At 35.9% G+C, this 23,825-nt stretch overlaps 1 protein-coding gene across 2 annotated transcripts in view; it reads left to right on the top strand.

Annotated features, from left to right (window-relative positions):
• The window catches only part of LOC138702972 (uncharacterized), a 100,973-nt gene that overhangs the window by 63,738 nt on the left and 13,410 nt on the right, over nucleotides 1-23,825 (top strand). Inside the window, exons 11-12 of one of the 2 annotated variants that reach the window (XR_011332929.1) lie at nucleotides 939-4,939; nucleotides 17,450-17,587. Coding sequence is in view for 1 of the 2 variants with exons in the window: in XM_069830412.1 (XP_069686513.1) it covers nucleotides 939-4,939 (4,001 nt within the window). In the remaining variant the exon portion in view is untranslated. The remainder of the gene's footprint in view (nucleotides 1-938; nucleotides 4,940-17,449; nucleotides 17,588-23,825) is intronic. The other variant, XM_069830412.1, reaches the window with a different exon arrangement.

The raw sequence follows: 23,825 nt of genomic DNA, 5'->3' as shown, positions 1-23,825 counted from the left end.
CTCAATTTTAATTGATATTTCTGAATAAAAAATATGCAAGATTGGAAATTCGTGTAAATGAAAAAGTGTCATAATTTTTACCAAAGAATCACATGGTGTGTCGATTTTTCTTCACATAAGTTAGTAGTTAATATTCAGGGTCATAGTAAGTTTTAGGGTGCTGTGTCTGTGGTTGAAGTGCTAGTTCACTGGTCTTCCATCCAGGCAGATCGGGTTCGATTCTCGGCCAGGTCATGAAGAAGTAATCCTCTCCTGAATTTTCACGACTAAAATTTAGGCTGGAACTGCTAAAGACCACTCTGTTCTATCCATTCACTGATCTTCTCTTAGTTATCTGTTTTTGCTAGTTTCTATAATTGCATTCATCTATGTCGCTCTAGATCTTCTTGACGGAATCCAATCAAATGCAGTTTTAGGCAATCTCTTCTCACTCATTCGCCTTAAATATTAATATCTTATTAGTTTTTGTTGTCATATCTTCCAAAATATAATTTTTAACCTGCCTTTTTTCTCTGACAATAGTATTCCAAACCCTATCTTTTCGTTATATTCGAGCTGATTGTCGCCAATAGTCCATTTCCATTGCCAATAGTTTGTGTAAACACTGATTAATTTCCAAATTTCTTATCCACTTAAAGCTGCATTTTTTACTATACAGTTGTAGATTCTAATTTTTGTCTTTTTTTAATCTGTTTATCCCATAGGACCCCATTGAGATGTAATATAGCAGTTTTTCCCTTCTTTATGCATTTTCTAAGTTCTGTATAATTTCTTTCATAATTAGTAATTGTAACACCAAAATACAGTAATTATATTCTTCATAGGCTTTGATAACTTCCTTATCTTTATAATTAGATCTTGATTCTTTCCATCTGTAACAATATACTTGACTTTTGAAGTATCTTATAATGATTTTTTTTTCTTTTATTTTTTTTCAGACAAAAAGAGAAGTTGAAATCGCAAAATGAATCTGAAAAACCTGAAGGTTATGGTAGACAATTGGTGAAAGAGATGCTTCAAGGTGATTTTTCCGAAGATTTGATCGGGAGTGCCACTGATAATGAAAGAGAGACCATGGACTCAAGGCTATCTCCTTTGAAAAGAATCAGAAATATTTCAGAGAAGAGACCTGCACCAAACGAGGATGAAAATTCTAAAACCAAGCACAAAGTAATGAAGACCTCAGATGATAGTGTGATTTCAGATGAAGTATTAATAATTGACGACACTGAATCAGATGAAGTAACGATAATTGACGACACTGAATCAGCTCTTCCTTCTCAAAAGGAGAGTCAACCCCAATGGCTTTCAAGTATTAAGGAACCACATCTGAAGAGGGTGCGAGAGAGAGATAAAGAAACAGGATTAAGAATTCGAAAGAGAAGTAATTCAAATTTAAATAAAGATCAAAAGACTGGTAGTGCAACTTCAAAATCTAATGATAAAAGTACTGAGAATGAGTATGAATTGTCTTCATCAGTAAGAAAAGATACGTCCAAATGCAATATGCGACCAAAGAAACGTAGCATATCCACACCATCTTTACCATTAAAAGAAAGATCTACCTCTGTGGGAAACCAGAATGTTAGTGAAAGAGAGAAATCTGTCTTAACAGCATCACCACCATTACCTAAGAAATTACGTACTGCTACTTCACTACCTACTGGGAATATCAGAGAAAGGAACAACTCTGTTTCTGCATTAGGAGTAAGCAGGAACCAAGATAATGCATCAGTAGCAGCTGCTAAACAGGGGAGAGACCAAGATTTCGTATCAGTAATAGCTGAAAAGCAGGTCAGAAATCAAGATTTTGCATCAGTAGTAACTGAAAAGCAGAGTAAAAACCAAGATTGTGCATCAGTGGTAGCTGACAAGCAAGTCAGAAATAATGATTGTGCATCTGCAGTAGCTGAAAAGCAGAGCAAAAACCAAGATTGTGCATCAGTAGTAGCTGAAAAGCAGGTCAGAAATCGAGATTGTGCATCTGTAGTAGCTGACAAGCAGGTCAGAAATAAAGATTGTGCATCTGTAGTAGCTGAAAAGCAGAGCAAAAACCAAGATTGTGTATCAGTAGTAGCTGACAAGCAGGTCAGAAATAAAGATTGTGCATCTGTAGTGGCTGAAAAGCAGAGCAAAAACCAAGATTGTGCATCAGTAGTAGCTGAAAAGCAGAATGAACAACTTACTAAGTCAAGTAGTGGCACTAACAAACAACAGACGTCAATTAAATCTCCAAAAAAAGTACAACGTAGCATTTCTCTTCCACAACTGCCAGAGAGTGCATCTTCTCCACAGAAGGCATCTCGAAGTACAACACTACCTCTCTCTCCACCTGGAACTCTCATTACTATAACCAACAGTAGGGACTTCATTAAAGTAATGAAAGATATAGAGAGAGAGGTGATAAGAAAACACTGCATGCCAGAGAGTTCCCTCAGTGTTACACAAGAAGAGGATAATGTTGAAAGAAGAGATATTTTTTCACAGAAACTAAATATGTTTAATGTAAACAGTAAGAAGAAGCAGCTAGTTACAAATCTTCACTCTAATGATGCACCATCATGCAGTAGTAGACTTCCTCATTTTGATGATACTATAGATCATGCAATAAGAAACTTATCAGAAACTCGAATTGTAAGAGAACAAATGACAGACAGCTCCAAGTCAGTAGTGTTGAATGCCTTGAATGCTGGTTCTCATGATGGAGCAACTGTTTCTCTTGTTACAAAACAAAATAAAGCTTGTGAGACAGAGCAGGGCATGAATAATTTCCCAAGCCGTACAAAGGATGATAGCCCTTATAAAATACTACCTAGAGAAATGTTAAGAAGGGAAGAAAATGATATGCAGGATGATGTTCCAACTTCAGAATCCAGAAATCAACAAGGGAATCAATCCATCTTGAGAAATCACTGTGAGAATGAAATGGTCTCAAGAAACCAGCATAACAGTCAACCAGTTTTAGAGATCCAGCAAGAAAACCAATCAAATTCAAGGAAGCAGCAAGAGAAGAAACCAATCTCAACAAACCAACAAGAAAATCAACCTGGCTTCGTGCAGGTTGAAAGTCAAAATGTTCCACTTGAAAATAACTGTCAGAATTTACCATATTCTGATTGGTCAACATATAACAGTCATCCAACACACACACATCTTGCGCCCATTGCCCGTGTTGCACCAGTTTGCAGGCAGGCAGATAATCCAACAACCAGTGTAAATGAAGAAGGTGATGAAAGTGTGTCTTGCATTAGGAGTGAACATACATCACTGACAGTTTTGAAAAAGGAATTGAATACGGTTGAGCAAGAGAGTAATGATAAAGTGTGTGAGACGTTTCTTAGTCTTGAAGAAGGTTCTGAACATCAAGGCTCACAACATTCTTCAGCAGGCCATAGAGAGAAATCCTCTGATGAAATTACTGAAACTTACTCAGATTTTGAAGTATGTGTTAGAAATAAAGGAACACAGCACTTCACTAGCACTCAGTCCAGCGGCAGTGGAAACGGAGGGCCTGTTGGGGTTCATGAATTTCAGACCTTTGCATTGTCTCAAGCAAAGTCTGAAACACAAAAACTGTCGAGCAGTGTTGAAAATGAAGAGTCAGATGCAGAGTTTGAATCTGCTATTCCACATGTAGTTTCAGTTAGTGCACTGTCTGCAGCGTGTTCAGGACAAGCACTACAAAGCGAATGTGGGGGTGGAAGTGATCAAATGAGTGCATTGTCTCAAGCATGTCCTAGAGAACTGTCAAGTAAACTATCAGGTGAAGAGTTTGAATCTGCTAATCCACATGTAGTTTCAGGTGATAAAGCTAGTGCACTGTCATGTTCTGGACAAGCGCTACAAAGCGAATGTGGGGGTAGAAGTGATCAAACAAGTGCGTTATCTCAAGCATGTCCTAGAGAACTGCCAAGTAAACTATCAGGTGAAGAGTTTGAATCTGCATATAAGTTGAGGCCATTGCTTGAGCAACCTGAAAAACAAGCTCAGTCAAGCAACTGCGAAGCTGTGAAAGAAGTGTCAGTTAGAGAGACTGAATCTGCTGATGTACCTGAAATAGTAAATAGTGATAAGTTGAAGTCATTATCCCATGACAATCCTGAAAGAGAAAGTCTATCACTTAAGTGTGAGGTCGAAAGTGAACTGTCATCGGGAGAGTATGAATCTGTTGGAAGTCCAAGTGATAACTTTTGGTCATTGCCTCATACATGCCCTGAACAGCAAGCACTGACAAGCGAGTGTGGATCTAAAAGTGACGTATCATTTGAAAAATTGAAATCCACTGAACTTCTATGTGATAAATTGAAGTCATTGCCTCATAAACCATCTGAAGAACAATCAGGGTCAAGCAAACCTAGAACTGAAGTTAAATTGTCAGATGGAGAATGTGGATCTTCTGGCCTTCCTGTAGTTCCACGTGAAGAGCAGAGTATATTGCTTCATGAACATCCTGAAGAAAAAACAGTGTCAAGTGAAGTATCAACTGAAGAGTTTTATTCTCCTGATTTAACTGGAACTTGTAGTGGTAAGTTGAAATCATTATCTAATGATCGTCTTGAAGAACTGTCAAGCCACTCTGAAGCTGAAAATGAAGGATTTGAATCTGCTGACCTACCTGGGATTCCAAGTGATGACTTGAGGCCATTGCTTCGAGAATGCCCTGTAGAACGAACATTATCAAGGAAATGTGACGTTGAAAAGGGAGTGTCAGTTGGAATGCTTGATTCTGTAGCTGTGCCTGGAACTTCAAGTGACACATCGAGGACTTTGCCTCTAGAATGTGCTGAAGAGCAAGCACAGTCTAGCAATCACGAAGTTGAAAGTGGATTTTCATTTGCAGAGAGCGAAATACCTGAAGTTTTAAGTTCTTCATTTGAAACAGTTCGTGAACTTGAAACTGAAGAAGAACCAGAAACAGACAATCAGACATTTGCTTCAGGTTAGTCAGATCTTTGTAGTATTTAGTATAAAAATGGGGTTAAGTTGGACATAAGTTTTCGAGAATATATTATCCTGTCTTATAAACTTACTTCTTAATACGTGTGTCTGGTTATAAGCTGTTTACACGATGTCCACTGTAAATTAAATATGTTTTATAATAGTACATTATGCAACGAGCCTATAATGATAGTAATTAAGACGCGAGGATGTTTATGAAATGAGCACAAGCGAGTTTCATAATTTTCATACTAGCGTCTTTATTACCATTATAGGCAAGTTTCATACTACTTTTTATGCTCGACCATATTTCTAACTTGAAATTATTCGCAAGTATTCATGTTATTCTTATGTGACTGGGGAGTGAACTGACCTTGTGCAATCTCGTAAATTGTGAGATGTGCGCAGATGCGAAAGTATTGATTTTTTCCGGTCAACGAATGTCGACGACCTTGATATAATCTAGAGAGTTAAACTTGATATAACCTTGAAATTGAATTCGACATTGAAAAACGAGATGACAAATTGAATTTATTTGAATATTATTTACAATTAACGCTAATTATTATAGTAACAGAACATAACCTTCTGCGACAGTATTGGATTTCCAGCCTGTGTGACGTTTTGATAGTTGTCTTTCGATTGCATATCCGAGAATAATCGAAAACCAGAACTTTAATGAATAGGTATACTTTAATGACATGCATTAAAGGACTGCTACCAGGTGTATAATTGCTACATTTCGGCATGGTCGAGCATAAAAAATAATATTTAAGTGCATGTACAAAAATAGTGCAGAGGCAAATTTCTAGAGCAGCATTACTAAAACTTTTTGAAAGAGAGCATTATGTTTAAATAATTTTTCAAATTCTACTGGTATAATACAGTTTCTTTAATCAGTCCTTAAAAGCTCTCATATATATTTTGTTTTAAAATTATCGTTAGAAATACATTTTAGCAGTGATCTGTGCAGCTTCAAAGTATATAAATCACATGCAATGTATGAAGAACCAAGTCACACTATATAATTAACAAAACTATATTTTATACTTGATCATGATGTTCGATTTTACTTTTGATCTTAAAGGTTCGTTCCAACAAGTGGTTCATGGATCAGTTAATGTACAGTTCCTGTACCATCTTATGCACATGCTCTAGTTGAGACGAGAGGCTATGGGATTGAAACTGGACTGGACGCTGTTGGAACACTTTTACGGATCATTATGTACTAAATCCAGAGATGCTATAACTGTGATCATCTTTGCTAAGAATGGGATTCTTAATTATTATCGTTTCGCAGCTAATTATAATTACAGAAAATAGAATTTCGATAATTTTCTATAAAAAGATGACAAAAAAAATTTGGAAGACAAGAATTCTGCTAATTCAATGTCGTGTACTGGGGGACTCTCATCCAAAAATAGTTATTTTTTTAATTACTAATTTATGTACGTTATTTATTATACTTCAAATCGAAGTTGCATGTTGAAATTGTAATTAACTATTTCAGTACTCAAATAATTTTCATTCTCTTTCTTTTTGGCGAAAATTTAAATTAAATCTCTAGTTTTATTATTCGTCTACACCAGCGTTGTCAGACACAGTCTAAACTGAGTGGAGTGCTCCACTATAACTCGTTGCGTGCTTCGGTGCTTCCACAGACATAAGCAAGTTCACTCTCCGACTGCACATCTGTAGCTCCACAACCGGTTTTGGAGCTTACAACTCTGACACTACTGGTCTACACTATCACATTTCATCTTAATCTCACTGATGTGAACAGTCGATCATGTTTTTCTTCAGTATCCAGGAGATGTTGATGAGCTTATGCGCATGTGCATCTTGTGTACTCATCAGTACATGCCTCAATCCGCTAATACTTCTAACCGTTCTGGACCTGTGTCAAAAGTTTGTTGGAACGCCCAACTACAGTACATGTTTCCGGTTCAGAACTGATTTGAAGTGTGTTGGAACGCTTTTTCTGTACTGCACATGCTCACGATAGTTACAGACGGTTCCTGACTGTTGTTGAAATGAACCTTTAATATAATTTTCTAAGAATTTAATTGACATACTATTTGTTATATAAAGAAAGCACATTTAGAGACATGGTGCAATGTATAATTCTGTTTTGTTTATAGCGAGCCTTAAAAGCTGTCACTGTTATGTTGTTGAACAAGGGCGCTCGCAGGATCCAATCTCAGTGGTAGCAAGATGGCTAGAAAATTATAGGAAATGGATGGGCGAGGAGAGAGAAAATTGAACATGAAAAATAGCCAGTTCTGAAATCTAAATTACCTTATGCACGCATTCATAGTTCAGAGCACTCGTTTTTGTTGAATTGTTTACCAAGGGTTTGAGAAAACATGTATCGTGCATGTAGAGAAAAAAAAACGCATAAAAAATAATCTCACAAGCAAACGTTCTGATGGGGGCAGATAAAAAGGTTAAATATTTTTCTTCCACCATGTTTAATAATGTCAAAAGAAGTGCATATACAAATTTTGGCCACTCGACCGCAATTGTGAGGGCCGTAAAAAAATAAGTTCTCCAAGAGACGTTAACGGAAAAAAGCACAATTTCATAGGACAGATTTATTGGAATAGACACAGCAATTGTTGAGATATTTTTCAACTTATTTTCCATCGCAATTGAGATATTTCTCATATCATGGGATCGACAAAGAGAGGTGCAGACGCAGTCAAACTCTGGTTCCGATCTGAGGTGGCTGACTTCTACGACACAAAAATTAATCCCATGGTATGACAAATGTCTCAATTCCAGTGGGGAATATGTTGACAAATAGCGCAACAATTCCTGTATCTCTTTCAATAAATATTTCCATGCAATTGTGCTTTTTTCTATAAACGGGCCCAGGGAAAATCACTTTCTGGACGGCCTCGTAATTGCGGTCGAGTGGCCAAAATTTGTATAAGCACTTCTTTTGACGTTATTGACATGGTGGAAGAAAAAAATTAAACTTTTTTATCTGCCCCCATCAGATCGTTTGCTTGTCAGTGGTAGCAATTGTTACCATGGCTACCCCCTGTGGACGCCCTTGATGTTGAAACAAGATAGCAGATAACTCTGTACTCATCTTGGAACTTGCACCATTGGCATAAACATTTCTATCAGCTAAAAAGCAAACCCCGACCCTTATAAGTTTTTAGGTGTAAGGAGTCCTCCAGTGAGATGCGGTAGTCGAGCTCAACAACATTGCAGACCGGCCTTGCTATAGTTTATGCTGCAGGCCTGCCTTTTCTTCACTTAACTGTTCCGTGCTGTATAGTGACTAATTCGTCCATCATAGTTTCAGTAACGCTGTTCTAGAATATAATATGTTTTCATTTGACTAGTCATATAGTATTTATTTTATTGCAATCTTTACAATCTGCACAAACCAGTGCATATATTCTTATTTCTTCTTTATTTTAAGAGGTATAGAGAAGGTATTGTGATCTACAGTAAACTGTATTGCAAGATTTCGTCATCCTAGATGGTCTTGTGGCTACCGTTGTGACTGTTGGAGCTGAGGTTTTTGGGTTCAGACTCAGTCAAAGGTGAAAACGGGCAGTAAAATCCTGAACATGTTATCATCTTGGAGGGAAGTAAAACTGTGAGCCCTGCGTCATAGATTTATGGCATCTAAAAAGAATCCTGTCCCTAATAGAGGGCTCCAGGTAAAATTTGTAGGCTGTTTCTCACCCACCTTGAATTTCGATGGTGAATAACTTTTATAGCTGACAGCATCATTAAATAAATTATTATTACTACTATACTAAAAGCCAGGTTATGAACCGACTAAACAGGAAGTAGTTGGCAGGGCGAGAGGAAAGTGCGGGTTAGAGGGGTAGCCTGTGCAGCGATGACACGTTGAGTATGGTGGGGTGGAGGGGGGAAGAGAACGGAGCTTTTCATTGGACCTCACGTGAAAATGTCGTCTGCTAATGAAAATCTGGCAACGGAATCACGGAGACAGTGTAGCCAAACTTCTGAGTTCATTTGCAGTACCACGTGCATTACGAGTCGCATTTCGTACCAGCGTCATTAGCTCGTGCTTTCCTAAAAACCGTAATTTTAATTACTAATATTGTTGATAGTGTTAATCGAGAACTATAGACAGTAGTTATTTTAAACATGTCGGTGACAAACACTGAACATGCTTTGAATCTCGCGCCACTATGTGGCAATAGAGCTCAGAAAGAGAGCAACAGAATGTTGCATCCAGTTTAGTCGGTTCATAACCTGGCTTTTAGTATAGTACATGTTTTCATAGTCCCTGTGTCCGAAGTACAGTGCTCTCATTTTATGAGGAAACTTTGTATCATTCCGCCGCTGGCCAACTTCCTGCTCTCCTGACCGGAGTGTAGAAAGTCAGTTCTACAAAACATTCCAATAGTTTATTAAATGTCTTAATTTGCCGGTAGTAACAAAATACGCTCCCCACTGGTACAAGCATGACGAACAGAAAAGTGTACACTGAGATACCGCTGTAATCTAGTTTCCTCGTAAAATGAAAACACTCGTTTCTTACATATTGTGCATATCTTTATCTGTCTGTCTTCCTGTTTGTCTATCTATGTACCTATGTCTGTCTATAAACCTTCCTCTCTTTCTTTTCTCATTCCTTTCTTTTCTCTCTCTCTTTGTATTTGTTCATTTCTTTCCATCTTTACATGACCAGTCCTTTCTCATAAACTGTTGCAACATGTTTTGTTTATATTTAGGGTTCCCAGAAACATCAGAAAAAAATACGGGATACTCAACACTGATTTTAAAAATTAAGGTAGTCAACCCCATGACAGGTCAAATCGGCTCAGAGGGTGGTGAGTGGTTAAGGCTCCCACCTTTACAGACAATCGGCATTTAATGGCAGGCGGGATGTCAGCCCTATGTGCCCGCCACCTTTATCCCCAAAAAAATATTTATTAGAGACTGAGTAGACCGCAGGGCCATAGTGTGGCCGGAAAGATTAGCTCAATTGAAAAATTCATGACCCTATTGGAAATCAAACCTGCGACTTAAAAATAAATTGAACATCCAGTTACAAGATTAAATCTACAATCGCGCAATCTTGGGGTTGTAATTCCTGAGTTTCTAGAATTCCATGTTCCCTGTTTTTTAAATGCTTTAGAAATTCCTGTTTCCTGTGGTACTTGTCTCCAAGGCAGCTCCTGTTAAATCAAGTTAATGGTTAGCAAGGGTATGATATCTTTATCTGATTTTTCGGTCATTCAAAGAACCTGTTTTGTTAAATGTGTCAACTAAATTTAATATTGTATTTCTGTACGGAATCTGCGTGTTAGAAATTTTATTTCTAAATATTTGTCTTCTTTTGCCACACAATTTATTTTTATGTACGTCTTGTATATGTATATACATTCTCTCAATGAATATTTATTGATCATTGCCACTCAACAAATGAGAGAAATAAAACTGCATTCAACCACAGTCGGACTAGAACTGAGTTATGTACTCCTGTTGTGCGTTTATTGAAACAGAGCTGAATGTAAGTGGTTGGTGTTTAATCCATTATAGACTGGCGAAACACACTGTAGATAAGCACAAAAGAAACACAACAAACAAAACTCGCGTGTTTGAGATATGATTAAAATATCATTTAGTTTGGCAGTTCTGAATCATATTGTATATTCTTCATTGGATTAAAGCTGCATTACTTGTGCAATAAATAAGTAGTATTACTTAATTTAACATATCCTATATAGATATTTTTCTCAGCAATAGTAGAAGAATTTCAAAGAAGAAATACGAAGGTCATCCAGATATCAGTCTCCATTGAGCTGCTAAAAGAAAGCAAGAAAGAAGGAGAAACAATTGCTGTATGCATATAATTTTCACATAACTACACTATTTCCACCCCTTTTGTCAAGGCATTTCATCATGAAAACATGGCCACCGCCATCAAAGCTCCTGCAAACTGTGAAATTCGTATTATTATTTGATTTTGTAAGCTGAAGGTCGCAGCACACTTGTAGGGTTCAACCAATTAGTAATGCTGACCATCAGCTCCTTGTTGGCCTTGAATTGGTGTCCCCGATCACACTTTCATCTTTGCAAAGCCACCGGCTTAACTCAGTCGGTTAAGGCGCTTGCCTGCTGGTCTGAAGTTGCGTTCGGGTGCGGATTCGATCCCTGCTTGGGCTGATTACCTGGTTGAGTTTTTTCCGAGGTTTTTCCCAACCATAAGGTGAATACCCTATGGCGAATCCTCGGCCTCATCTCGCTATCACCAATCTCATCGACGCTAAATAACCTAGTAGTTGATACAGCGTCGTTAAATGTCAACTAAAAAAAATCTTCCCGAACAGATGATGCACTAATAACAGGTTAATTCGTACAGCATCATAGAAGTGAATACACACACAATCAGTTGTCACCTCTCGTTCAGCACTAACTGGTTGCAAAATTTTTAGGATAAGGGGTAGGTGGAACAAAATGTAAACAAAGAATAACTTTCTCTTGACGGGACCAACATATACTCGAACTGAGGCTGTGGAAAGTATATTTCTGTACCTACTGTATTTCTTAAACAGCACCCTTATTTGTAGCCTTGCTTTTGTGTGAGAACAAGATGGTAACTTTTTCATTGGCAGACCTTCGGAACATAAGACACCATAAAATTTTAGAGAGTTTTTTCTAAAAGGAAAAGTACGTGCTCAGATTAAAAAAAAAAATACAAATCTTTGTACAGTAGAAACTCGATTATCCGGACATTAGTTATCCAGGTCATCAATTATCCGATGTGTTACGTAAATAAGAGGGAGAGGGGATGATAGTCATTTGTTTACTTCTGTGGCAAGTGCTGGCCGGCCTCTGCATTCTCAGTTGTTCTGTTATCGTCTGTTAGTGACAGTCACTTTGCTTAGTGTTCTGTGTATGTAGTGTTGAACTCAGAGCGGAAGAGAATTGTGCTAACGATCAAGGACAAATTGGAGATTTTGTATCGTTTAAAGAAAGGCGAATCGGTTGTCACTATTGGAAATTTACAGTGTGGGAACTTCCATGGTTTCCGACATTAAGAAACAATCCGAATCTCTCCTGACATTTGCGAGCAAACTTGACAGTGACGAAGGAAGTTCGCGGTGCAGAGTTTGGTGTACAGTACATTTATTTTATTAATGTTCATGTACTGTACATGTATTGCAGTAAAGTTTCTGTAGCATTTTGAAATTCTTAGCTATATTGTTTTAAAATTTTTAATTCGATTATCCTGACTTTAGATTATCAGGACGACTCATGGTCTCATTTAGTCTGGATAATCGAATTCCTACTGTATTTTTTGTTCGAGACCATTTCGGTTGAGTGAGGTTTTACTGCACCGGTATGTGAAAAATTATATTCACAGTTGTTGCACCACGATATGACAGAGAAATGTTCTGGGTGGGACAGGGAGGAAGCCATGGCACATGCGCATAGTATTGTTAACCATAGTGTATTCCACAGCTTCCCCCCCCCCCCCACACTAGAATATATTTCTCTGCCATCTTGTGATGTGACAACAGTATATAATAAATGTAAACTTCTTCCTTGTTTTCTTGTACCAGCTCACCGGAGCTTGGTTTTCGAATGACCTTCATATTAATAATGCAGAAAAATTGAAATAATATTGTATATTGCTAGAAATGTCTTACTATTGAAATAATATTGTACCCTGTTAGAAATTTCTTTGATTTATTTGTCACTTTTCACAATTAAATTATTGAAATATTGTACACTGTTAGAAATGTCTTATTATTGAAATAATGTTGTACACTGCTAGAATTTCTTTTGATTCACTTGTCACTTTCAGAATTAAATTTTTTCTTCAGCTGTTTTCAAGATAGGCTATAAATTTGTTTTCTAAAATAAATCATATCATCTCAAAAATACTCCGATTAAAAAAAAAAAAAAAGGAACAGAAATCAGTGACGGAATTTTGCGTAAAACAGAGTTCAAAACTGGAAATGCATATTGTTCTTAAACAATTATTTTTATACTACCAAATAAAATGGCAGGAAATACAGTTAAGATTTGAAAATTGGCTAGGGGCAGATATTTATGAAAATTACTTTTATGATCTGTGTTTCTTAATATTGGTGTCAGTGAAAATTATTTTATACCTATGGCAGAGATTGATGGAAATTGTGGAAAATATAATTCTTTTGAAACTGGAGTACGAATTCAATATAAATATTCCTTTCCACTATCATAAAAATCAAAGAGTACTGAATAAGAATAGAGTGGCCCCATCCATACTACACATCATTAGACAGCTGTAGCCAGCACCAATGCGCACACTGCCATCTTGTTACAATCCAGCCCAGCATAATACATTTGTCAAATACACTTATTGTAGTTTTATGCAACATAAATGTTTTTCTTTTCATGGTAATCGAGTAACAATCAAAATTTAACTTCTGAAAGAAAACAAACGAAAGTTCATCTTCATTAATCGATGTTTTGCATCACGAAACTATAATCCCATCGCTCTAATTTCCGGCAGCCAATCACATTGCAGGTCAGCTACATTTAAACGTGTGCGTCTTGTGATTCGCTGATGAAGATGTTAAGCATTTCGTAAGGCTGGATAAATACTTAATATAATCGCCTGCCATTTTGGCTCTTTCGTTGGCGTTCGCAGAAAGCACACGAGGACATTATTTGCGCTCAATTATTTGCTGAATTACAGTGCGTTTGATTTATTATCATAGGAGCTACGACATGATAATGTTTAATGGTGTGGCAAATAGATCCCTCGTCTGGTAACTCGGCAATGAAAGAACAAAAATGGTGAACGATACTATCTACCTAGACTTTATAGAGCCTTGACTTCCTAAGACGTAAGCAAAGAGGAGGAGTCACGCCAGGAATAACAGCGTCGCGACTATAAGTAAACTACTTATTTTTTTTTATTGTCATTAAACCGTTTGTTCTTGGTTGAGTCCACTGCTATATTTTTATTAAGAAATTGGATGATTTCTAAAGGTAGAACTATAAGCTACAACATAATGAACATAGAAAAGAACACATGATTGCACGTAATATTAACATTTTTACTTATATTATGCAGAGTATTTGAATATCTCACTTATCTGTACAACCAACTGCATTTACGATACTGTATCATATGTATAGATTCCGAGGAAAAAAAGACATATATTAAATTATTCTCTAACAAAATTGTATGATTTAGAGGAAAGAATATTAATTCTTACTTTAAATGCGTTCAGATTTTGATCCCACTGTTTCTTTAGCTTCTCATCATTAAGCTTTCATATGTTTTTTGAGGTGAAGTACAAAAGTCTTTGAAATGTAACGTAACATATTACAAAACTCATATTCAAACAAGATTTCATGTTTCAAAGTTTCCAATACATCTTGCAAATCACCCATTCATTTCACCACTCGCTCATTTAATGTCTTAATCTTCTCTTTGTACACAAAACAATTATTTCCTTAAGTTTCTTATTCTTCTTTGACAGAACCTGAATTTCATTTTCAGTATCAGCTTCCAATTACATAGTGGAGGTCCAGCCTTATCTACAACTGTCACAGTAGAGAGAAAGATAGAGAGAGAAGCATTTCAACATATTTCTGTCTTACTCGTCTTCTTTCCTGAAAATAATAATTTATATAAGTAACATAACATGCCTGCTTTATGCGCAGTAGCGAATATAAATACCAGTATTATGGTTAATTATTAGATTAATGCTCATACAACTAACCTTTGGGCTATCAGGCTGCAAATATAGACAGCACCACCCACTTTCTGATACATACATATGATAATGTCGTGCAATCCATATTCTCCTCCCTGAAGTGTGGAACAAACTGTGCAGCAAGGACAACAAGGGGTGTCAGAACAGCTTTGACCTCATGTTACTTTGGAAAGCTGTAATATAAGTTACATTTAAATATTAATAAACTACAGATGACAACATCCGATATTTACTTATATAATGTCATTAGTCTGTCTTATATACCAATGATAGGTTATTCCAGGTAACATGGACCCCTTATTTTCTCAGCCATACATCACACTGGTCTGAATATTTAAATTTATCAAAATATTACTTTAGAAACAACACCATAAGAACAAATGCAATGATGGATTGGATCAAGATGGCTACAACCAGGTGGCCCGGGTTTCATTCCCGGTCAGGGCAAGTTACCTGGTTGAGGTTTTTTCCAGGGGTTTCCCTCAACCCAATATGAGCAAATGCTGGGTAACTTTCGGTGCTGGACCCCGGACTCATTTCACCGGCATTATCACCTTCATCTCATTCAGACGCTAAATAACCTAAGATGTTGATAAAGCGTCGTAAAATAACCTACTAAAAAAAATATGGCTACAGTGAAACACTGGCAGCTTCAATATAAAATTCATACAGCGACTCTATTCTATTCTGTTCTCGTTGATAGTAATGTTAATTGGATTATGGTGTAAAGATGTGTTGTGGTCAAGAAAAAGATGATTGACTGCACTATTGTAAATATTTTATTACAGTGACAGCATAAGAATCATTATTATAAATTAACTTTTTATACTTTTGCCAATATTATATTTTACTTCAATACCACAACTCAGATTGATTTACAGAATATTTTAGTCCCAGTAGTGTGGTCAAATAACACTGTGATCATTAAGTTCCGAGACTGTGTCTGTTGTGGGCGAAGGGATCACGTGATTTACACGCACATGTGTAGCAGTGACTCTAGATGTCCTTGAAGAGACGCAACACAAAGTTTGAAAGTGCTATCTTCATTGAGACCTGTGTTACACACGTGCATCCGTGTATTTGTGAAATCACGATGACTCGATACTGGAGCAGAGAGCCAACATCAAATCTTCGGGAAATTGGCAACCAAAACTCATGGAATGTTAAAGTAGTGAGTTGAGTGAGATTTTTGAGCGGCATTTGCGTTTCAGAAATGGCAGAACATCGCTGGAGGACGATGAGAGGCCAGATCGACCACACACGTGCAACACTGCCAAAATAATTCGACAAATTGTGCATGATGATCGATGCATCACCATCAGAGAAATTGCCGACATCATCAACATGTCATTTGGAGAGGTTCAAATGATCCTCACGTCCATTTTGAACAGAACGACCACAACTCTGGACAGACAAATGAATGCTCCATGATGACAATGCGCCAGGTCACAGAGCTCTTGCAACACGCCAGTTTTGCACCCAGAACAAGATGGTCATCGTTCCTCATCCCCATATTCACCACATTTAGCCCCCTGCGACTTTTTTGTGTTTCCAAAGATGAAATTGAAGTTAAAGGGTCGCTGTTTTGACAAAGTGGAGGAGATCCAATGTGAATCGCAGAAGGTGCTTGACAGGTTTCAAGAATGTGATTTCTAAGAGGCATTCCAGGAGTGGCAGATGGGCTGGGATCAGTGTATAGTTGTCCAAGGGGACTACTTCGCAGGGGATGGCAGCCAAATTTAAATCAGGTAATTTTATTTCCATTTATGGAACAAGTCTCGGAATTTAATGATCATACGAGTATGTTTTCCTTTCCTAAATATACTGTAATTGCTATACAGAATCTGATGCATGTGCAATACATTCTTTTCCAACATTCCAAAATGTCTGTTGCACAATCAAATGGTATCTTGAAAAAAATCTTTCAAATTCTGCAATAGACAGGCAACCGTACTGTTTGCAGGTAGCCTAAGAGGTAGAAATGTTAGCAAACATTGTGTTTTTCAGTTTTAGAAACATGAAAGCTTCTACAATGTCTACATTTCCAGATTTAAATTGACTTTTAAAATTATTTACAAATGTAACATAAAATATAGTACCTTCACAACAGTAAAAAAAGTAATTTAGGCCACCATCTCCTTTGCTTTATTATGATTTCTATTTGTTGAAAGAACAATTCCTGGGTCTGTAAATGAAGTGAACAACAGTTAACCAAACGCCAGAATAATTAAAAAAAAATTCAGAATTTTAAATTTGCTGTAAACAACATAATAGTGTTAATTCGCGGTTATGTTTATATTTCGTTATTAGGATCTCATTTCGCAGTTTATCGCAATTATTATATTTATAGACTATTTAAAATTATAATGTCTTAATTCCGAATAATAATAGTAAGCTTTATTTTGGTGTGGTATGTAAAAAATTAAATTAGTCATAAAGGAAAGAAAAAATTAAACAATATAAATATAAAGACAATCGAAAATGTTAAAACTATTCAATGAAAATTAAAAAAACATTAAACATTTTTGTTATTTCAATCAACTACACAATGTGAATGATAAAACTTGCTCCAGGTGTTCAGGATACAATTTTCTCAACAATCATCTGAGACAATGATATGCATAAATTATATAATATACTGACAGTCACGTTTTTTGGTGTTACTTCCCCCACTATCACCTTCATTCGTGAAGAAATACATACATTGGTTCTTCATTCTTGTCGCTTGATTCTTCAATCTCATTTACACTTTTTTTTTTTTTTTTTGCACTTGACAAACTTTCCTTTTCTAGACTCCTTTTTATTTCAAAATATTACCAAACTGGATCTGACTACCGGCCTGTACCAGACCAAGAAAGTGACTTAAGTGGCTTCTTCTCCTTGCAACAAGAAATATTAAGAGTATTCACCAGGAATCAGGTTTTGCTCAGGTAAATGTTAACTTTTTACTGTTATACCTGTAGATCAAACGCAACTGCTGAGGAAATAGTGTACAGTATATATTTTCCCCTGAATCGAGTGTGGGAATGTTTTGTGTTGTGTAATATGGACAGATGATACAGGTTGAAGGGACGTCAAGTTAGAGCTTTAATGTTGTATGTATAACTGACTTTCATTCAGTGCAGTTCAGTTTAGTTTCTGGCAATGCAATATACATTAGAACAGGAAAGCCTCATTTATGATACATATGTTATGAAGAAATCATACAAAAAGTGTTGTATTATATATTTTTAGGGAAATATCCTGGCACTAAACGACTGTGTGATTTAACAGGCCAGAATTTAGTGGAAAAAGTGAAAAAAATCTGCTCGATTTTAAGTAAAAAACAGAGGCATTTATTATTGTTGATATTATTAGGGTAGATGAGGATAATTGTAAACAGGGGGTAATTGTAAACAAATGCTGTGAAAAATACAAAACTATCAATATAAAAATTTTAATTCGGGGGAATATTTAAATTAACATAAATCGTGTTTTAACTGAGAAAAAACTCGATGACAAGTCTTTTTCTTATTATAAGGCAAGCCACTAAATTACATCTTTAATGTAATGTATAAATTCGCGAGATTTTGTTGCCAAAAGCTGAGGTGCTGAAGCATAGCTAAGTGAGCTTTCACTTGCCCTCATAACTTTAAGTCAGAATAGTTTTAACCAGCTTGGTTTAGTTGCCTGTTTCATCAATATTCATCATAGGTTTGGAAAAAGGAAGACCCACTCCACCTCTAAACAATTAAATTAAAGAAACAAAAAGTTGTGTGCGACATTTCAATGCAGAAAGGCATTCAAGAGATCAACTATATCACAAAGATTCACTAAATTGTGATATTGATAACTAGGCATTTATAACAGTTAAAATAGGCAGGCAAAAAAGGCAATGAAAACGTAAAAAAAAAGGCACAATAATCTTTGGAAAAGGCATTATAAATTTAAAAAAAGGCATAATATAGATCCAGCAATAAATTTAAATTATATCAATATAACTCACATATTTATTTACTTTGTAGGTGACACATGTTGACTTATAAAAGACTTTTTTTTTTCGTGATTACAAACTGTCTTTTCACAAACCTTACATAACAAAACTGTTCCTTGGTTGAAAACACATGGGCACCAAATTCACTAACATAAGCATGAAGTTTACTTTGCAATGGTTTACTGAATTTAGGCATTCTAGCTAACCGATCTTATACCTTCTGTCACCTGACAATAACTGACTGTTCCTCACTCAAATTTCTTTCTCCTACAATAAACGTGTAGCACAAAATTGTAACAGTAAGATTTGAAAATATGAAAGGAAACAATTGGAAATGCTACGTGACAACTTCTATGAGAACGAGCTTAATATTTAAAATTATAAAGCTGATGTTGGTATCGTGAAGACATGACAATATTATATTTGTAACTGTGGATTGTCGATCATTATTCATATTACACCAGTAGTATTAAAGCACGATTATTAGCAGATTAAGCACCGAAATAAATTACTTTTATTTACTATTGTTAGTAAAGTTACTCATTGTTTCAAATATTTAAATTTCATACACATTACTTACAACTTATTTACAAATGGCTTTTAAGGAACCCGCAGGTTCATTGCCGCCCTTACATAAGCCCGCCATCGGTCCCTATCCTGTGCAAGATTAATCCAGTCTTTATCATCATATCCCACCTCCCTCAAATCGATTTTAATATTATCCTCCCATCTACATCTCGGCCTCCCCAAAGGTCTTTTTCCCTCCGGTCTCCCAACTAACACTCCATGCATTTCTGGATTCGCCCATACGTGCTACATGCCCTGCCCATCTCAAACTTTTTCATACACATTACACATTACATTACAATTAATTAGAAAATTGCAAATAAACAAGAAATATTGCTTTAAAATGACAAAAAAGGCATTTATTAGTAAGAAACACCTTACAAAGGCAAAATGAAAATTGGCCCTATCACTTTGATTTACTCAAACTCAAATTTATATCTATGTAAATAATGATTTACTTCCACCCAGTAAAAAAAAAACATCCGGGCTCTACTGATAACAGCCAGAGATAATGTGAATGCTGAGTTTTTCTACAATCACGCTCTGCCGCTGTTGATTTTTGAGAGTAAATTAAAAAGAGAAGACGTAACACATGAGGATGGTGGATAAAGAGATAATATTTAGTTAAGAGAACTCATGAAATACACAGTTCAGTATTAGAATCAAAAATGAACTATAGTGTGATTTCAAGATATGTATCTTTTTCTAAACCTCATTCATATAACCGATTAAAAAGATATGCTAAGTCTCTTATTTGCGACTTCCTTGTATTTCTGCCTGTATGATGGGGTTCCTGTGAGCCTCATATGCATATGTTTTTTTGGAAGTCTAATAATTTTATTGTATTTTTCTTAGATCACAATGTTATACAAACATAAATAGATACTGTTCAATACTAGCGTGAAAACCATTTTAATTAATATTAACCTAGCAATGAATGAAAATCAAAAAGGTTGCAGGAGATGGCTGGTTGCAGGTGGTAGTATCTATTCCAGTGACTTCTGTGTTTATATTCAACTCTTCATTACCATAGTTTTGTTACGAGACTTTCTGAAACAAATATTGTACATTTGCATTACGTCAAAATAGATGTTCGAAGGTGTTTTCATTAGCTGCATACATGAATAGGGACCAAGGAATATGTTTCCTGGCACTCCATATATCTAAACTAATGAAACAGGCTCAATGAAAATATAAGAACATGACTATATTCAGTCTCTGCATTGGCTGGCTGTGTTCATGACATAACAGCACACAGCCACATCATTGAAAGAGGAGTTTGTACTTTTTGCTATGAAAGCTGAAGCAGATATGTTATGTTTTGCTGCAAAATCTAGACTCAGACTACCTATATATGGGATTAGGTACTTTTTGTCGAACATTCTTTCGTCTTTAGATTACGAAACCCAGTAGATATGTGCTGCCAGGTGTAATTTATTTTTTAGAAAATTATGGATTTGATACTTGTTGGAAAGAAGTTTAACAAATATGTAATTGCATTCATTTGCTAAGTAACGGTTTATTTCCTAACTTGGTTGCATGAATGTGGTTTTGTTCTTGGTATTTATTAATAATGTAGTAGAATGGCTGTTATATTATGATTGAGATTCTGGCTGATATGTACTTCTATTATCATGCAGTACACCCGACTTGACAATTTTTATTTATTATTTATTGAATTTCCAAGTTTATAGAACCCTATTTTACCCGAAGGTATATTAGGGCTGTAGTTGAATCATACATATCATAGCCCTGTACAAATATTTACATAAAATATATACATATTTATGACATAAAATACACATATTACATTAAATGTGTATGACATAATAATAAAAATCATAGTTATATTATATACAAATACGTAGATATGAGATAAAATAGATATAATACATAGAAATAGATCCACAATATATGAAACACAGACATGTAACATACCATACTTTCCCAGGACACATCACGCACAGACTTGTTACATAAAAAAAATAGGTAAGCATTTCGTAGAAACATACATATTACTTTTAAGGACATATAACATAAAAATGATATGAAATAGACACATGACATACAAATGCATGTACAACACATGGACATATTATATAAAATACACAGACAAGACAGAAAAAAAAATGAAAATTACATAAAACTTATATATGATATAAAACAGTGATATTATAGCTAATATGTGTCAGAGGAAGAACAATAATTGTTTGTATGCACCTGAAGTCTGATTAGTGTAATATGTAACCAGTCGGCGAAGTATGCAATGGAGGGGGAAAGAAACTGGCCACCCTACCCCATTATCTCCTGGCCTAGTTCTCTCATAAGTGGTGTAAGGAAGTCTGAACATCTGGTTAGCTTAGTCTCGTTAACCTCAAGGTAACAAGTGGGATTCATAATCTGACATTGTGTTCGCATGGGTTCAAATCCTCCTTGGGTTGGTTACCTTGTTTGTTCCTCTGAGGTTTTCTGCAACTAAAAGACAAATGTTAAATAATACCACAGCATATTCCCATATACGAAATACGAAAAGCCTGAAATCCCATAAGGGCAATGGCCTCCTACAGGAATGTAGGGTGAGCTGAAGGTCTACTATACTTGGGGAGCCAGTCCAAGAGAGCTTACACTATACACTTACAAACTAAACACATAGACAAATTATACCAACTAAACACGAAAAACTATACAGACTAAATACATAAATTATGCAAACTAAACATCCATAAAAAAACTATGCAAACTAAACATCCACAAAAAAACTATGCAAACTAAACACATAAATTATAATCTGAACACACAACTATCCACACTAAACACACGATAAAAAAAAAAAAAGAAAAAAATTACACAAACTGAACCATACATAGTCTTAACTCACAAACTAAATACACAAAAACCTATACAAATTGCACACATAAATTGTATGGCCTAACACACAAACTATCTAAACTAAACGCACAAAAACGATACAATTGAACACAAAAATTATACTAACTAAATACATGAACTATACCAACTTTACACGGAATCAAACTATCCAAACTAAAACATACAAAACCATACAATTGAACACAAAAATTATACTAACTAAATACATGAACTATACACGGAATCAAACTATCCTGACACACACAAAATAACTATATAAACAATACACAACTATACACAGTTTACATAGTGTTCGTAATTTCTTCCAGTCTTTTCCATGCCTGCCTGTCCCTCGCTGTTCTCGTCCACTGCGCTCCAATCTCTCTCTGGAACACATCCGACCACCTTCTCCTTGGACGTCTTCTGCTTCTTTTCCCAATGCGTGGGTCCCACATGGTCGAGGCATACGTCCACCTGCTGCAGTCCATCCTGCTCACGTGTCCGCCCCATTTCCATTTGAGACGTAGCGCCAGCCTCACTGCATCCTGCATACCGCTTCTTATTCGGATGTCGGTGTTCCTTATCCTGTCTTGCAGTCTCAGCTGGAGGACTTTTCTTTCCATTTTCCTCTGGCACACACGAAGCAGGTTTTTCTGTTGCTCTATTTCCATATACAGCATTGTTAATAACTGTTTATTTATTCATTTTACTAATGTGCATATTGACATGCAGCCATTTGTGTCTCTGCCTAATTTTTAGCGATTATGATGAAGAATCCTGTTCTGAGGTTGGGACACCCATGTGGTCGGATTCTGCTCGTCCCATATGATACGATAACATGAGTAGTAGAATGAAGATGGTTATAATGATGGCGAAATGAACCCAGGATCCCGGTCCAAAAGTTACCCAGCATTAATGGGCTGATGGAAAACCCTGGGAAAACCTCAACCAGGACTCGATCCCGGGGCACCCATTTTCGCAGTCAGACATGCTGACCACTACTCCAAGAGATTTGTTAAAAATATTTGTTTCAACTTTGCTTTGGACCTTTAAGCATGAGTGACGTCACACAGTGAGTTGCAAGATGTGTGATGGAAATATACTACCAGACATGAAAAAATTTATCGCGATATACCGGTAGTTACTGTACTGTCCTCACTAGCACCACAGTAAAAAATCACCATCAATGTATTATTAGGGGTATGCTGTGTGTCACGACAATAAATAGAAAAAAAAAATTGAGGACCTTTTTTGCAAAACTTGCTAACTGTAAAACTACATTTTATAGGAGACACAAAAAACTGAAATAACTGCAAGTTTTGCTATAACTCTCACATAGGAGAAAGCAAGTTTTGAAAAAACGATCACATTTTAACACACTACTGTGAAGGAAATAAGATTTTCCTAAGAAGCTTTTAACATCATGTAGAGGCCTATCTTATGTTAACTAATCCACCAAAATATCAATTTTGAAAATTTTGCAGTTAGCAAGTTCTGCAAAAACTGTCCTCAATTCTTCGTAAACAAATCAACACTGTCATATAAAAATATCACACACAGTTGTATTCGTTTCGTTTGTTTCTCTAGTAGTTAACATACTGCACAGTACAGTCACTGAAAACTTATTAACCGTCATGTTCAAGGTTTAAAATCTGCGCGCGAAAGTATGAAATGCGGTATTTCAACAATGAGAAGTGTTTTTTTTTTTTCTTTTTTGCTTTGAATTTACATTTAATATAAGCACGAGTGATATTTCGCAC

Source organism: Periplaneta americana, chromosome 7 (genome assembly GCF_040183065.1).
Source record: "Periplaneta americana isolate PAMFEO1 chromosome 7, P.americana_PAMFEO1_priV1, whole genome shotgun sequence".
Taxonomy (NCBI): domain Eukaryota; kingdom Metazoa; phylum Arthropoda; class Insecta; order Blattodea; family Blattidae; genus Periplaneta; species Periplaneta americana.
Note: the sequence above shows the minus strand (reverse complement) of the source record. Positions and strands in the feature narration are given on the sequence as shown.